At 40.7% G+C, this 16,731-nt stretch overlaps 1 protein-coding gene across 8 annotated transcripts in view; it reads left to right on the top strand.

Annotated features, from left to right (window-relative positions):
• ZNF512 (zinc finger protein 512) overlaps positions 1 to 16,731 on the top strand; it is a 30,959-nt gene that overhangs the window by 6,975 nt on the left and 7,253 nt on the right. For 2 of the 8 annotated variants that reach the window (XM_026521128.4, XM_026521145.4), the window contains exons 3-11: positions 3,218 to 3,402; positions 4,062 to 4,157; positions 4,450 to 4,533; positions 5,189 to 5,313; positions 5,896 to 5,982; positions 6,396 to 6,494; positions 7,113 to 7,280; positions 9,641 to 9,835; positions 16,598 to 16,699. In XM_026521128.4, coding sequence (XP_026376913.1) covers positions 3,218 to 3,402; positions 4,062 to 4,157; positions 4,450 to 4,533; positions 5,189 to 5,313; positions 5,896 to 5,982; positions 6,396 to 6,494; positions 7,113 to 7,280; positions 9,641 to 9,835; positions 16,598 to 16,699 — 1,141 coding nt within the window. The remainder of the gene's footprint in view (positions 1 to 3,217; positions 3,403 to 4,061; positions 4,158 to 4,449; positions 4,534 to 5,188; positions 5,314 to 5,895; positions 5,983 to 6,395; positions 6,495 to 7,112; positions 7,281 to 9,640; positions 9,836 to 16,597; positions 16,700 to 16,731) is intronic. The other 6 variants (XM_048222761.2, XM_026521135.4, XM_048222762.2 and 3 more) reach the window with 4 other exon arrangements.

Here is a 16,731-nt window from a genome sequence, read left to right as displayed (position 1 = left end):
CAGATTGGATAATTTCTGTCTTCCAGTTCACAGACTCTTTTTCTTTGTCATCTCCATTCTATTATTGAGCTGATTCTGTTATTATTTCAGATATTGTATTTTTCAGTTCTAAAATTTCAGTTCTTTTTTATGGTTTCTTTTTTTCTGCTGAGAATTCCTACCTTTTCCTTCACTTCAAGTGTGTTTTCCTTTATTTCATGGAGCATAGTTATAATAGCTGCTTTTTAAAAAAGATTTTATTTATTTATTTGTCAGAGACAGAGAGAGCACAAGCGGGGGGTGGGGGGAGGCAGGCAGAGGGAGAAGCAAGCTCCCTGCTGAGCAAGGAGCCCGATGTGGAACTCAATACTAGGACCCTGGGATCAGAGCTGAGCCAAACGCAGACACTTAACCAACTGAGCCACCCAGGTGTCCCTATAATAACTGCTTTAAATCTTTGATAGTTCTAACATCTGGATCATCTTGGGGTTGACATTTGCTCATTATCTGTTCCTTTTGGGATAATGTGCATTTTCCTGGTTCTTTGTGCATTGCATAACTTTGGAATTTATTCCCAAGATTATAAATGTTATTTGTATAGACCTTGGGTCTTTTTAGAATCTTCTGGGGGATCATTGCTGTTTTTATTTTAGCAAGTAACCTGTTTACTGTTCAGACCATAAGTTCTGTCTTGCCTTCTGAGGGCATTGGTTCAATCTTAGTTCCATTCTTTGAGTCTTTGTTATGATGGTTTAGGTCTGTCTTGAATAGTTCAGGGGTTTGTCAGGGACTTTTTCAGGTCTTTCTTTCTTTTTTTTTTTTTTTAAGATTTTATTTATTTATTTGACAGAGAGGGAGAGAGCCATCAAGAGAGGGAACACAAGCAGGGGGAGTGGGAGAGGAAGAAGCAGGCTGCCAGCAGAGGAGCCTGATGCGGGGCTCGATCCTAGAATGCCAGGATCATGCCCTGGGCCGAAGGCAGACGCCTAACAACTAAGTCACCCAGGTGCCCCAGGTGTTTCAAGTCTTGTTTCATTTCTCCAAGCTTTTGATACATTGGTTTGGATCTGTCTTTTACGACAGCTCAGGGGTTAGTCTGAGACTTCTGCAGTGTGTTCAAATCTTATTTTATATCTGGAAGCCCTTGCTGAGCTAGTTTGGGTATGCTCTACACATATGTAGTTCAGATTAAGCTGCGATTTGTGTGGATTCATTCACAGAATTATGAGATCACATTCTTTGCCTGTCTCCTCTTCATGGTTTCCTCACACAGTTTAGTCTGTAGAGACCCTTTTCCTGGCTTCTCTGGCCAGAAAGAGTTTCTTTTGGAATTTAGGCTGCCCATGCTACTCTGCAAATGGGGTCCACCCTTACTGCATTGCCACATGTGAGGGAAAACAAACAAAATGGGGAAACACACCCCATGTGAGTCACTTCTCCTAGTTTTGACTCCTCCACAATCCACCTGCTTTGTTTACTTTTTAGAGTCCAGGATTTTTAATTATGATCAGCAGGAGGGATGGGCTGTAGTGGCCTTATGCACCACGGCAGGATCAGGACTTTGCTGTACTAAATTTGTAATTTTGGATCTCATGTGCAGAAAATGGAAAATCATTCTTCCCTGTTCATAGCATACTGACATCATCAGTCCCTGTTGTTTTTTGTTTTCCCTGTTTCCATTTCCTTTCCTTTCCAGAGACAACCATGTTAGCAAGTTTGATATTTGTCTTTAAATATTTATGAATCCTTGTAAAATAGCTAGTGTTGTTTACATGTATATTTGTTTTTAATTTACCAAATTGACATTAAGTCTTGCTCTGTTTCTTTTTTCTTTTAAAGATGTATTTATTTATTTTTGGGGAGAGAGAGAGTGCACGCACGAGTGTGCATGTGCACTCAGAGGAGGGGCAGAGGGAGAGAGAATCTCAAGCAGACACAGCACTGAGCACATAGCCTGATGCAGGGCTTGATCTCACAGCCCTGAGATCATGACCTGAGCGCCAAACCCAGGCACCCCTGTTTCTTTTTTCATTCAGCAGTATATTTTTTGGTTATGTTCATGTCTCTATGTGTAAAAATGATTTATCGCTTCCAGTAAATACACAGTATTCCATAGTAGGCCTATATCATATTTTACTTATATATTTTCTTAAGAATGGTCACCTGTGTTACTTCCATCTCCTTTTTACCACAAACCTCTGTATGATTCTTATCAGCTCTACCGCTAAAGTGTTATCTTAAATCTGCCAACTTATCTCTACTACAAAACCTTAGTTTAAGTCCTTATCATCTCTTATCCATACTGTTACAATAAGCTGCTAAGCCTTCTCCCTTTATTCACTCTTCCTCCATGGGTCATCTTCTATATAGCAGATATATATATATAACCAAAAACCTAACACAGGCCTCGCACAGATCTTCAGATGGAAAAGGGATGTCTCGAGGTCCTCGGGCCACGCTTTGAGAACTGCTCCTCCTCTGCGCATTCTGAACGACCTAGAAGATATTTTGTAGTTACTGAGTCATGTTGTTAACTGCATACTGACTGGTCTTAGATTGGGGAATTTGGATCCAGCTGTATACCAGACTTCTCTGGGCAGCTTACCTCAGACAAGGTAGCACCCTTCCTTTAACTATGGAAGCTAAGAATCATGTTGCCTAAGTAAGACAGGACAGCCCTGACACCAGGTTTAGGGAGGAGGCTAAGGGAGAGGGAAGATGGATCAGACGAGAGCCATACAAACTGTTCTTTCCCTTCTTTGTTCTCAGGGATACTATTTAGTTACTGTCCCTCTGTCAGAGAAATAGGGAGGCCTGGTCATACCTGGTTACTGATCCAGGGGATCTTCTAAAGGATCATAGAACACTCTGTTACTTTGACTACTTTCTTTTCTTTGATCAGTCGAGGAAAGAATGCCTACTTGGGCTGCAGAGTGATCGTTAATGTGGACTGCTTTCTCTTACTACAATGAAGTATAATGATAATTTTATATGTTGCATTTGATCAGCCATTGCAGTTGTTAGGTTACAGTCTCAATTCTGTTTTTATTATCAGGCTTCTTAGTTTTCATATAGGTAAGCAACTTGTCTTCTTATGATATAAAATGATTAATGGGAACTCCCTTATGGTATCCTCCTTTGTGGTATATATATTTGTGTCATATTAATAGCAGGACCCAGTGCTCCATTGTGGTATATATCCTCCTTTGTGGTATATATATTTGTGTCGTATTAATAGCAGGACCCAGTGCTCCATAAAGGATAATAGTTTCCAGTACACTATCCCTCACGATGACTCCTTAAGCGGCTCATCGTCTGCCTCTTCATGTGAGCCAGTGAGTGATTTTCCACCGTCCTTCCGAAAATCTACATACTGGATGAAGATGAGAAGGGTCAAGCCAGCGGCTGCTTCCCGTGTTGAAGGTATCGGTATCTCTGTCTTATTTCAAAGGCAGAGCACTTTCTAGGTAGCTGTTGAAAATGACTCTTAAGTATTAAGTCTCACATATGTGAATCTCACATTTGTGTTAGGCCCACCACATATTATTCAACTTGGTGAACTGCTCTTCTATTTTAGAGTGAAATTCTGCGGATCTCACTCCTCTAGGTTAGACTGGTGTCAGACTTCTCTCTTCACATGATTTGAACTTCTTTCCCATTGTTCCAGTTTGATCCTCTGTTGAAGTTTAGGGGCTGGTGGAAGGGTGATTCTGGGTGTAATTGTCTTGGTGGGCATCGTCTCAAGGGTCCTTAGTAGCCCTTTATCTGGGACAATTCTTCTACTTCAGTGTTAGCCTTGAATCAAGATCAAAGAAAGCACATTGCCTGAAGGCTCTTATTACTCATAGGGAACAATTGATCACTTGGGTGGAGAACAGTAAAGAGGGAAAAGGGGAGGTTGAGTGAGTTAGTGAAGTTTTACCAACTTCCCTAAAAATGTCAGAGCACTTCTGTGCGGCCCTTGCTCACTGATGGTTTTTCTCTGTGATGGTGTTGTGAATGATGTTTTGAAGGCAGGCGGAGATGTTCACCTGTAAGCTGTACTGAGGGTTTTGTTGGTTTGTTTTTGTATGGTGTTTCAGGGTCAGGTGGACTATCAACCAAAGGAAAAAGGAAACCCAGGCAGGAAGAAGATGAAGACTATCGAGAATTTCCTCAGAAGAAGCATAAGCTTTATGGTAAGGGAGTAACTTTGCTCATTCTCTTTCCTTGGGCGCCTGGGCTTTATTCTTTGGAGGTACAAGAGAGCCCTTAGGTTTTGGCCCTTGAAGCACTGTTGAGCCCTTTCATTTTTGGCATGGAGTGGCTTCCATCCTGCCTGACTTTTACCCATTTTTTCTGTTACAACTTAAGGGAGTCGGTTGAGGGAGTGGGGCACAGGGTGCTGAGAAGAGGAGGGAAGAGATTTTGGTAGTAGAGAGGGGATAGCAAAGTTGACATGTTGGGCTTCAAGTTTCTGTCTTGCGTCAGGGAGGAAGCAACGGCCTAAAACTCAACCTAATCCCAAATCCCAGGCTCGTCGTATTCGGAAGGACCCACCAGCTTATGCAGCAGGTATGTTTTCTGTTGGAAACTTTGGGGTATCTATTTCTCACACCCAGTTTTTCGTTGTTGTTGTTGGCGGTTAAGGAGTGATATAGCAAAGAGTTTCTTTAAGGAGGCTATTAATAAGGGCATGGGTTTGGAGGCCAGTCAGACCCTTGTTGAAGTTTTGGCTCTTAATTGGTTTTCTGGCCTGCTGCCATCCAGTTAACTTCTGCAAGCTTTGGTTTCCTTGTCTCTAAGTAGGGATAAGTCAGAATTTTCATGGAGATTAAATGGGATAAAAACATTTCACAAAGTCTCAGGCACACAGGAAACACTCAGCAAACTGGCTTTTATATATCTTAGTATCCCATTGTTATATGCTGCTATGAAATTGTTGGCCATTGTCACTTATACCTCAGTAAAGCTAGCAAAAAAATGTTGCCCAGTTCTGTAAGCCACTTGGGTTTTTATCATGGGAAATTGAGTAGGTGTTTCAGAAATTCCTCACTGACTGAAAAAAATTATTCCTAGAAATAATTTCTAGAAATTATATGCAGCAAGAGTCTTTTCCCCAGGAAGGGAACAACCTATTTTTATGATACTTTTAGTGAGTTTCAGGATTGTTCTTTTTGTTTCTAGAGAATTCTGCAGATTATGAGATGTTCCTTTTTCTCCTTTGTAGGCAGTTTGGAGGAACAGTGGTACTTAGAAATCGTGGATAAAGGCAGTGTTTCCTGTCCTACCTGCCAGGCAGTGGGAAGAAAGACCATAGAGGGCTTAAAGAAACACATGGAGACCTGCAAACAGGTTAGAGGTTTTGTGGCATTTTGTGACAGTTATGGTCTTTTCCCATACCTTAGACATCTATTGCTGTGTCGGGTGTGTTGATGACCGTCGTGTTGTAAGGAAAACAGAGGCTTTTGAGCCTGACAGTCTTGGGTTTGAACCTTCACTCAGCCACTTACTGGTTGTGGCTTTTTACGTGTAGACCTCGGTTTTCTCACTTATAAGAGAGAGAAAATAATTTTGTGTATTCCCTGCGAGGATAAGAAAGAAATAATACATGCTAAGTGCCCATTCCATTACTTGGCAAATAATTGGCACTTAGTAAATTGGCACCTCTTCCTTGTCTGTCTAGGAGGAGACCGAGAAAGTCAGGAGTCAGATAACTAAGCTTCATGGGCATAGTAATTCTTACTACTTTAAAAATGAGTTGCTTTTACTTCTTTGTTCTTGAGGACATGACACTGAGGTGTGGGATTTTGAGACTGATTGACTGTTGAGTTTGGGAAATAAAGGAGATACAGTCGAGAGCATCTGAGTAGGACTTTTTAACATTCAATTTCTCTGTTGAACAGCCTGGCATTGAGCAATGTTTCTTCCTCGTAGGAAATGTTTACTTGTCATCATTGTGGGAAACAGCTCCGTTCACTGGCAGGGATGAAGTATCACGTCATGGCAAATCATAACAGCTTGGTAAGAGTGTCTTCTTCCTGTGCAAGCCTGCGTGGTGTTTGCGTGTCTTACATAGATGAGTGTGGAATAACCCAGTGGAGGTGGTTAAGGCTCTGGGGCTTGATAGGTGTGCAACAACACCCTTTGGATAGAAAAGTTCTGCACAATGAAACCTTTGTGGTGGGTATTTGTGTGTTTAGGTTAGCCCCAAAGGTTCATCTCCTGGAAGATAGAGGCTCTGAACTCTTATTTGCGTCGCATTTGCTTCCTTGTCTGTCTAGGAGGAGACGGAGAAAGTCAGGAGTCAGATAACTAAGCTTCATGGGCATCGGCTTAGGTGCTAGTCCAGTCCTTGATTCTCCTATGATATAATTTTTTTTCTGTATCTGTCTTTTCCATGAATCATCTGCTTGTCTGCTTCTCTTGCTTTCTAGCCCATTTTGAAGGCTGGAGATGAAATAGACGAGCCAAGTGAGAGAGAACGGCTCCGAACAGTGCTAAAGAGACTGGGAAAGCTCAGGTGCATGCGTGAGGTAAGAACCCAGGGACAGCATCTCCTTCGGCCTGGAGTCTTGAGTCACTGTCTTTCTGTTACTTTCTTCCATTTCTCCTCCTCCTTTCTTGTAGACCTGGTTCTGTGTCACCTTGCAGCATAAGAGTGGCTCCTGCTTTTCCAGGTGTTTTGAATTCATTAATAGTTCCTTATTTTTCTTTCTCATCTCTGCAGACTTATTTTTCTCCCCTTTTCCTTTGTTCCAAGGGGTTCCTTTACCACCCTTCTTTAGTGATGACAAGGCTCCTAGCAATCGCCCTGTGAGGAGCTCTGGCATTGCTGGGTGTTTGCTACCGGGGCGGAGTGGAGTCCCAGACCAGAGAGGTAGATTTGCGACCGAGGAGACGCCCAGTGCTAGTTTGCCGAATGCTGACTAAACTGACTGAATATCACTCTTGGTGGTAGACAGGACAGCCGTTAGGGCAGGGAAGAAGGGACAAGGAAGGGTCATGCTAATGGGAAGTGTTGGAGAGGGTCTGGCGATGTCAGAGGATCTATTTCTATGATGTGGTGGTTGAGTCTTTTGTGGCTGTTTAGAAATTGAGAGATCATGTCAAAAGATGTAAGATTATAGTTCAGGCCTCTCTCCTGTGTTCAGAGTTGCTCTAGTAGCTTCACCAGCATCATGGGATATCTGTACCATGTCAGAAAATGTGGCAAAGGGGCTGCAGAGCTGGAGGAGATGACCCTGAAATGTCACCACTGTGGAAAGCCATATAAATCGAAGGCTGGACTTGCGTATCACCTGAGGTCAGAGCATGGGCCTGTGAGTACTGATTACTTTCCAGACCCTGTTGGGGATTTCTTTTGTGGTGACTACTTACCCTTACATCTTCCCATACATCCTTGGTTCCTCATTTGTATCCCCTTTTAATCTTTGAATGCTTTTGTTTTCTCTTGTTTTTCCTTGGTTCTCTTTTTTCTGCCTTTTGAACATAATTAGGTTAGAGAAATCAAAGTTCAACGTATAATCTGTGCAGAAGTAAACTCATTATTATATTTTTAAAGCTTAAGGCATTCCCCCGTAGCTAGGAATTTTGTGGAAATCTCTGTCCAGCTGGTTCTTCCATCCCAGTTTTTTTGTCTTGACGTTTTTTCCCCTGATTTCTAGGCTTGCCCCACCTCATGTTTTTTTTTTAGAGTTAAGTTTCAAGGTATAATTTACATATGGTAATTAATATTCACCCTTTTTAGTGTAAAGTTATAAGTGTTTTGACAAATACATACAGTCGTGTAGTCACCACCACATTCAAGATACAAAGGATTTGACCACTGATCTATCTGTTTTCTGTCCCTATAGTTTTGCTTTTTTCAGAATATCATATAAATGGAGTCATACAGTATGTAGCGTTTTGAGTCTGGCTTCTTTCACAGCGTAATACATTTGAGATTCATCCATGTGTTGCATGTATCATTAATTTATTTCTTTTTATTTCTGTCTAGGCTTCCATTGTATGGATGTTTCACAGTTTCTTTATCCATTCACCAGTTGAAGAACATTTGGGTTGTTTCCATTTTTTGGCAATTATGAATAAAGCTTCTATAAACATTCACATAAAAGGCTTTTGTGTGAAAATAAATTTTGATTTCTCTTGGGTAAATACTTAGCAGTGGGATTGCTAGGTCATATGATGAATGTATGTTTAACTTTATAAGAAGTTTTTCTTTATATAAGAAAGTTTTTATAAGAAGTTTTAACTTTATAAGAACTGTTTTTCAAAGTGGCTGTGCCATTTTGCATTGTCACTGGCAAAATGAGAATTCCAGTTTTTTTGTGTCATTGTTAGGACTTGCTATTGTCATTGTCATTTTTTCTTAATCCATTCTATTAGGTATGCAGAGGTATTGCCCTGCAGTTTAAATTTGCATTTCCCTAATGACTAATGACAGTAACCATCCTTTCATGTGCTTATTGGCAATGTGGGTCTTCAGTGAAGTGTCCTCTTTAGTGAAGTGGCCATTGAAATCCTTTATTTTATTATTGGGGTTTCACTGTCTTACTATTAGGTTTTGAAAATATTCTCAGCTTTTTATGTATTTTGGACAAAAGTCCTTTATCAAATACATGTTTTGTAAATATTTTCTCCCAGCCTTAGCTAGTCTTTTCATTTTTGGGTAGTGTTTTTCAAAGAGTAGAGTTCTTAACTTTGATAAAGTTCAATTTATCTTTTTTTCCTTCTATGGATAATGCTTTTGTTGTGTCTAAGATACGTTTACCCAACCCAAGGTACAATTTTCTGTTCCTGCCATAAAAATTAGTGGCCTAAACAACACAACTGTATTCTCTCAGTGTATTAGGCCGGAAGTCCAGGTGTAGCATGGCTCAGCTGGCTCCCCTGCGTAGAAACTCACCAGGCATCAGAGTGTCAATAGGGCTCTTCCTTTCTGGAGGCTCAAGGGGAGAATCTGTTTTGAGGCTCATTAAAATTAAGAATTGAGTTCCATGCAGTTGTAGGACCTCATTTCCTTGCTTGCTGTAGGCCAGGAATTGTTCTCAGCTTCTGAAGGCCATCTGCATTCCCTGACTCATGGTTCCCTTCATCTTCAAGTCAGCAGATGTATTGAGTCTTTCTCATGCTGAATCTCTCCTCCCTTTCCTTCTGGCACACCTCTCTTACTTAAAGTCAACTGATTTTGGACTTTAAAAATTAGATCTACAAAGTACCTTCACATCAGCATGTAGATTGTGTTTGGTTGAATAGCTGATGACTATAGCCTAGCCAGGGTGGCACATCAGAAAACCATCATACCCAGGATTACAGAAATTTCGTCCCTTGGTTTCTTCTAGAAGTTTTATACTTACATGGTTTATATTTGATTCACCTTCAGTTAATTTTTGTATGTAGTATGAGGTATGAGATATCCGTGGAGGTTCATGTCTTTGCACATGGCTGTGTCTTGACCTTTAACCATTTTCACTTATTAAAACAACAGATTTTATCCTAAGAAGTTGTTTTTTTTTTTTTAACCAACAAAATATGCATTAAGGTGGTGGAGCTTTACACTAATGGTTAGCAAGCTAGTAAATAGCTTTTGATACTTAGAGCAGGAGGGATCGCCTTTAATCATTGGCTCTGATGGAAGCCACTTCTCAGGCCTATGTTTTGCTATGTCTCATTCTTGCAGATCTCATTCTTTCCAGAGTCAGGACAGCCAGAGTGCTTAAAGGAGATGAGCCTGGAGCCAAAGAGTGGGGGTCGAGTTCAGAGGCGTTCTGCCAAGATAGCTGTATACCACCTGCAAGAGCTGGCTTCTGCTGAGCTGGCCAAGGAATGGCCCAAGAGGAAGGTGCTTCAGGATTTGGTACCTGATGATCGGAAGGTAAAGTAGAAACCTAAAGTATTCATTTAGAACCATGTCTGATACTGTGCTTACTACATATGGAAAAGTAAACGCACTTGAATACATGATAAATGATATTTTGCTTCTTTATTCTTAGAGATAAAACATGTCTGATCCAGCTTCAGTGTTTGGATTCATGTGGGTCCTAGAGAGACAGTCTGTTTCAGAATTTCCTTAAGGAACCCTGTTAATTTTGGACTACTTCCAGAGAGAACCGGAATTCCCAGATTAGTTTTTTGCCTAGTCGTTGCCCAGTCTGTTTCCACTTTGATAGTTCATATGTAGTAATTTATATTTAGTTTAGATAAATGTTTTCAGTTTGTTTTTCTAGCCACAGAACTCCTCCCTACCCCTTCTGTTTTCCAAACGAAAGCTTGTATAAAACACCAGTATGTAAAATAACTGAAAATGGAGTCGCTCTGAATAACTAGAAGTAGTGAGCCCAAAGCCTTGTCTACTTGGCCTTCTCCTTGATACTTTTATCATTCCCTCCATGGTCCCAAGTGTACTTCTGCGGGGTACAGAACCCAGCTTGGAAGCCTTTGGTTTAGAATAGATCATAAACCAGAGGAACATTATTTGGCCAAGAGGAGACAAAGGGTATATGACTTATGGGAGTAGTCATGGGAAGGGTTTGGGAGGATATACAGTAAGGATTAAGTTTACAGCTAAGGACCTATTACTGTCCATGGTATGGACAAGAATAGGTTAGATTTGGCTTAGGGCTTTGACTCATGTGAGAGGAATGTCGTATGTTATAAGAAAATGGGTCAAATCTAGAAGTTGATACCTCTTATTTGGCCTAAAAATCAGTCCTTGCTGTTTTCTTCCTGCCACAGGCTAAAGTATATGGTTATCTAAATTCGGTTTAAATGTGAATTTTGTACAGTGATAAGTATATATTGTAATATTGTAGTCCAGCTGATTTCACTGTGCATGGTCTATGGTAGGGAATTTGACATAAATATTTGTTAGCTCATTGATAAGTTCTGATAGACTCTCTAGCAGATACTTTCCCCAAATCATCTCTTTGTATTTTGACATTGTGTAGGCTAAGGGACTTATTATTTTGTTTTTAAAACTCAAAATTTAAGGGTGGGGCGCCTGGGTGGCTCAGTTGGTTAAGCATCTGCCTTCGGCTCAGGTTATGATCTCCGGGTCCCGGGATTGAGCCCCACATTGGGCTCCCTGTTCAGCAGGGAGTCTGCTTCTCTCTCTCTCTCTCCCCCTCTGCCCCTCTCCACTGCTGGTTTTCTCTCTCTCTCTCTCTCAAATAAATAAATAAAAATCTTAAAAAAAAATTTAGGGGCGCCTGGGTGACTCGGTTAAATGTCTGACTCTTGATTTTAGCTCAGATCATGATCTCAGGGTTGTGAGATCGAGCCCTGCTTTGTGTCCTTACTGGGCATGGAGCCTGCTTAAGAGTCTCTCCCTCTCCTTGTGCCCCTCCTTAAAATAAAAATTTAATTTGAGTAGATTATACATTCTTGTCATTCAAAAGTCAAAATGCTGATAAACATTGAGATGTCTCACTCTCTTCCTATCCTTGTTTTATCCTGTCTCTGTGGTTAACCATTCTTACTGGTTTCTTGTGTGTCCTTCCGGTGTTTCTTTTTCTTTTCTTTTTTTTTTTTTTTTAAGATTTTATTTATTTATTTGACAGAGAGAGAGAGAGACCGAGAGAGTGAGTGCATAAGCAGGGGAACAGCAGAGAGAGCTGCAGAAGGAGAGGGAGAAACAGGCTTCTCAGCAGGGAGCCCAATGTGGAGCTCCATCCCAGGACCCTGGAATCATGACCTGAGCTGAAGGCAGATGCTTAACCGACTGAGCCACCCAGGCACCCCCTTCCAGTGTTTATTGATGCAAATACAAACAATATTGTCTAGGAAAAACTCCTGTGTTTTCCTTTCCTCTCACACTACTACACACTTAACAAACGTCTGACACCAGGTATGTGAGTTTTTCCCCACACAGACCAATTTTCTAACACTACCTGGGTGTCCTACAAATAATTCAGTTCTGACACTATCTACGTGGAGTTGGTGTCAGATCCTGTAAGTTAAGGGCTCAGTCCCACAGGACTGCTCCGATTTCAGATGCCAGTTACAAGTCTCAGGTTGTCACCTGTACTTCTGACTGATTTGGCTCTAAATCGGGGTTCCCATAACCCCGTCCTTGGTTTCGATAATTTGCTAGAATGGCTCACAGAACTCAGGAAAGCATGTTTACTGGTTTGTTATAAAGGATTTAATAAAACCTACAGATGAACAATCAGATGAAGAAATGCACAGAGTGAGGTCTGGAAGAGTCCCAAGCATCGGAGCTCCTGTCCCTGCTGAGTTGGGGGTACATCACCCCCTTGGCACATATATAGGCTTATCAATCCAGAAGCTCTCTGAACCCCATAATTTTGGGATTTTTAGGGAGGCTTCATCACATAGGGATGATAGATTAACTCCGTTTCTAGCTCCTTTTCCTCTCCAGAGAATGGGGAATGGATCTGAAAGTTCCAAGCTTCAAATCACAGCTTGGTCTTTTGGTGCCTAGCCCCGACCCAAGAGCCCACCAAGAATTGCCTCATTTGAACAAAAGATATTCCTCTCACCCAGGAAGTTCCAATGAATTATGAGCTCTGTGTCAAATACTGGTATTACTCAGGAACTTAGGATTTTTAGAAGCTCTCTTTCAGGAACCAAGGTCAAAGACTAAGTACTAACGGGAACTGAGGGCAGAGACCAATGTATATTTTTTATTATTTCACAAATGTATATTCTTTTTTGAAAAACCTTTTTATTTGGAAATAATTTTAGACTGCAGAGCCATTGCAAAATTAGTACAGAGTTCCCAAATACTCTTTACCTGGCTTCCTCTGATGCCAATATCTTACATAACCAATAACATAGTATTCCATCATAAGACACCATCAGGATCTCACATTTAATTCTCTTTACTGTGTCTCCTTAGTCTCCTCTCAGCTGTTAAAATTCTCCTGGCTTTTTTTTTTTTTTTTTTTAAGATTTTATTTATTTATTTGACAGAGAGCGAGAGATAGGCAGCGAGAGAGGGAACACAAGCAGGGGGAGTGGGAGAGGAAGACGCAGGCTCCCAGTGGAGAAGCCTGATGTGGGGCTCAATCCCATAACGCCGGGATCATGCCCTGAGCCGAAGGCAGACGCTTAACGACTGAGCCACCCAGGCGCCCCCCCCCCTTTTTTTTTTTTGTCCTTTGTGCTCTTGACACTTTTGAAGAGGATGGGCTGGTAATTTTGTAGAATATCCCTAATAAGGATTTGTCTAGTCTTTTCTCGAGATTCAATTGAGGGTTCTATGTTTTTGTCACGAATACCACTGACGCAGTGCTGGCCCTTCTCGGTGCACCATATCAGGAAGTACATGATATTGATGTGTCTTTTTACTGATGACAACTTTGATCTCTTGATGAGGGTGTGTTGTCCAATTTTCTCCAAGGCAAAATTACGGTTTTCCCCCTTGTAATTAGTGAATATCTTGTGGGGGAATTGACGCTGTGCAACTATCTTTATCTCATCATACTTCTGCCCACTTAACGTAGCATCCATCACTGCGACAATTATGATTATGGTCGTTTGCCTAATGATGGTTCGTGTTTCCATTATTTCTTCCACAGCTATTAATTGCAATTCTTCTGTGAGAAAGATACGTCCTTTTCTTCTGTTAATCTGTTTATATCAGTATGGACTCATGGATATTTTATTGTAGCATTATAGTACAATGCTATAATTGTTGTTCATTTTACGGCTCAAATTGTCCCAGAATTGGCCATCGAGAGCTCTTCCAAGTGGACCCGTGTCTTTTTGACATGCCTCTGTCTTTTTTTTTTGAGTACTTTTTTACTTTTTGACACCATGAGGTGCTATAGGGTCATCTCATATATTCCCTGCCCTAGTCCTGGAATCAACCATTTCTCCAAGGAATCCTGATTTCTTTTATTGGAGAATATATTTAAAAACCAAGATTTGAATGCCCAGTGTACTCATTCCTGCTGGGGTGTCATTGCTTCTGGACCCTCTTGGTGGATAGAGCTAGGATATATGTATGTATATGTATATGTGTACGTATATACGTATATGTATGTGTGTGTGTGTGTGTGTGTGTATACACACACACACACATCCATGGGTGCATATGTATATGCATATACATATATATGTATATTCATGGGTGCATACAGATATATACATATATGTATATTCATGGGTGCATACAGATACTCTGTGTTCATTTCTTTTTCTTTTTTTTTTTTTTTAAAGATTTCATTTATCCATTCGAGACAGAAAGTGAGCTTGTGGAGGGGGGGTGAGGGGAGGAGCAGAGGGAAAGGGACAAGCAGACTGTGCTGAGTGGAGAGCCCAACGTGGGCTTTGATCCCAGGACCCTGAGATCATGACCTGAGCTGAAAAGAGTCAGATGTTTAGGGGAGCCTGGGTGGCTCAGTCATTAAGTGTCAGCCTTTGGCTTAGGACATGATCCCAGCGTGCTGGGATCGAGCCGCACATTGGGCTCCCTGCTCAGCAGGAAGCCTGCTTCTCCCTCTCCCACTCCCCCTGCTTGTGTTCGCTCTCTTGCTGTCTCTCTCTCTGTCAAATGAATAAGTAAAATCTTAAAAAAAAAAAAAAAAGAGTCGGACGCGTAACTGACTGCGCCACCCAGGCTCCCTCTCGCGTGTGTTCATTTCTCTGTCTATCTGTATACATTTTTAAGGCCATGATACCCTCAATTCCAATCCAACACTACAAGTTTCATTCTTGCCTTCCTATGTGCATATTCGTAACTCCTTTCTCCAACAGTGAGGGACCTGATTCTCATTGTGTACAATATATTTATTTGCTTAGTCCTAGTATAGCATAGTTGGACAGTTGTTAACCCCTACCCCTGTAAAAACAGATTTACTACCTGGAGAACAGCATTTGTTATAGTTCTTTTCATCTTTGGCTTTATACTATATAATCAAAGTACTGTTTTACAGTTACTTATATTATCCCCCCTTCGTTAGGTTTCTCATTTGTAATCATTAGGTTCATATGTTACTCTTAATACATTTTAGGTTCCCCCTACATCCTATTTCATTGAAACTAGTCCTTTATCTTTGGGGTATGTAAAACATTACCATAGTTCTAAAAGTCAGACCTGTATAAAAGGTCTTCTTAGAGAAGGGCCACTGCCCTCTTCTCAGCTGTCCTGTTCCTAGTACCCTTTTATTTCCATCCTATTCCCACCCTGCTCCCTGCAAAGATAACCACACTCAGTTTCTGGTTTATCCTTCCTATAGTTTTATGGGAAGGATGACCAGATAATGCATATTTTCTTATATTCTTTTCTTTTTTACATAGGTAATTTTTTGTCATTTGCTTTATTTCATTTAAAAGTATATCCTGCAAATCATTCCATATGTGTTCATTGAGATTATTTTCACTTCTTTTTTTATAGCTACATAAATATGATAGTTTATCAGATGAATAGTTTGTGTAATATTGTGCTCTCACTATAAAAGGATTTTAAATGGACCCATATACACGAGCTGCGGAGGAGAGGAGGTGCTTATAAATAAAGCCAGCTCTGTGCTCTGGTTCCTTTTATAGATTTGCCAGAATTTCTTTGGAGTGCCTTCCTTACTTCCCCTTACCTCTATGGGTTTTGGTTCTGTTTTTCTGTCTCAGTATCTGTTTCAGATACTTACATTTTTCAAGCAGGAGGATTGTTTACTCACTGGAAATATAGGTTTTACCGGTGGTGGACTTTGTAAGAACTGTCTCTCCAGGTGCTAGCTGTCTCTTTTCTGGAAACTACGGTTGCGGTTGTAAGAAGAGACTAGTGTCAAAGCACATGAAGGCAAGTGTGAGGGATAGTTAATTCTGCTTGGGCGGTAGAAGGAAAGATCATGTGTTCCATCCCCAGAGTTCTCTCACATCTTTGTTTCAGGTTGAACCTCAGTGTTTTTGTTTGAATTTTTAAAATACCAAAAATTGGGGCCGGGGCACCTGGGTGGCTCAGTCGTTAAGCATCTGCCTTCTGCTAACGTCGTGATCCCAGGGAGCCTGCTTCTCCCTCTCCCTCTTTCTCTCCCCCTGCTTGTGCTCTCTCTTGCTTTCTCTGTCGCTCTCTCTGTCTCCCTCTCAAATGAATAAGTAAAATCGTAAAAACAAAACAAAAATTAACATGACACCTTTGAAGAAAAAGGAGAAATGCAGAGGAGCAGGGAAAAACATTAAAACTACTCCAAATTCCACCACCCAGAAATGACTGCTGTTAACATATTCATTTATAGCCTTCTAGTCTTTTCCCCATCTACATATGTTTCTGTTGAATGTATTATATATGTGTGTGTATATGTGTACCCTGTAAGTATATGTATATTAAGTATATTTTATATATAGTACATATTCGTAGCCCTGTCTTTTTTGGAAAAAATGTCTTAACTGTATACATGCTCTGTCACTAGCTTTTTCAAACTATAAATGAAGTGCTATATCTGAAAGTCTCCTGCCCTCTGTTAAAAATCAAACGATCCTAAGATTAAACAATAGACAATTACACTTACCAGTTTCAGGTAAATTTGTATTTAAAGGTCTTACATACTACAATTTTTGCCAAGTATGCTTGTCGAACTCCAGAATTACATAACCTGAATAGTTGGGTGTGAAACTTTTGGGGAATTTTGGTTGGAAGTTGGATTCCTCCAATAAAGTGTTTCTTGTCTTGTAGTTAAAATATACTCGCCCTGGGCTACCTACCTTCAGCCAGGAAGTCCTACACAAATGGAAGTCAGATATCAAGAAATATCATCGCATTCAGTGCCCTAACCAGGTGGTTCTTTCTCATTCATTTATTCAGTAAAT

The sequence above is a fragment of the Ursus arctos genome, unplaced genomic scaffold (genome assembly GCF_023065955.2).
Source record: "Ursus arctos isolate Adak ecotype North America unplaced genomic scaffold, UrsArc2.0 scaffold_8, whole genome shotgun sequence".
NCBI lineage: Eukaryota > Metazoa > Chordata > Mammalia > Carnivora > Ursidae > Ursus > Ursus arctos.
This window is presented reverse-complemented; position numbering and strand designations above follow the sequence as displayed.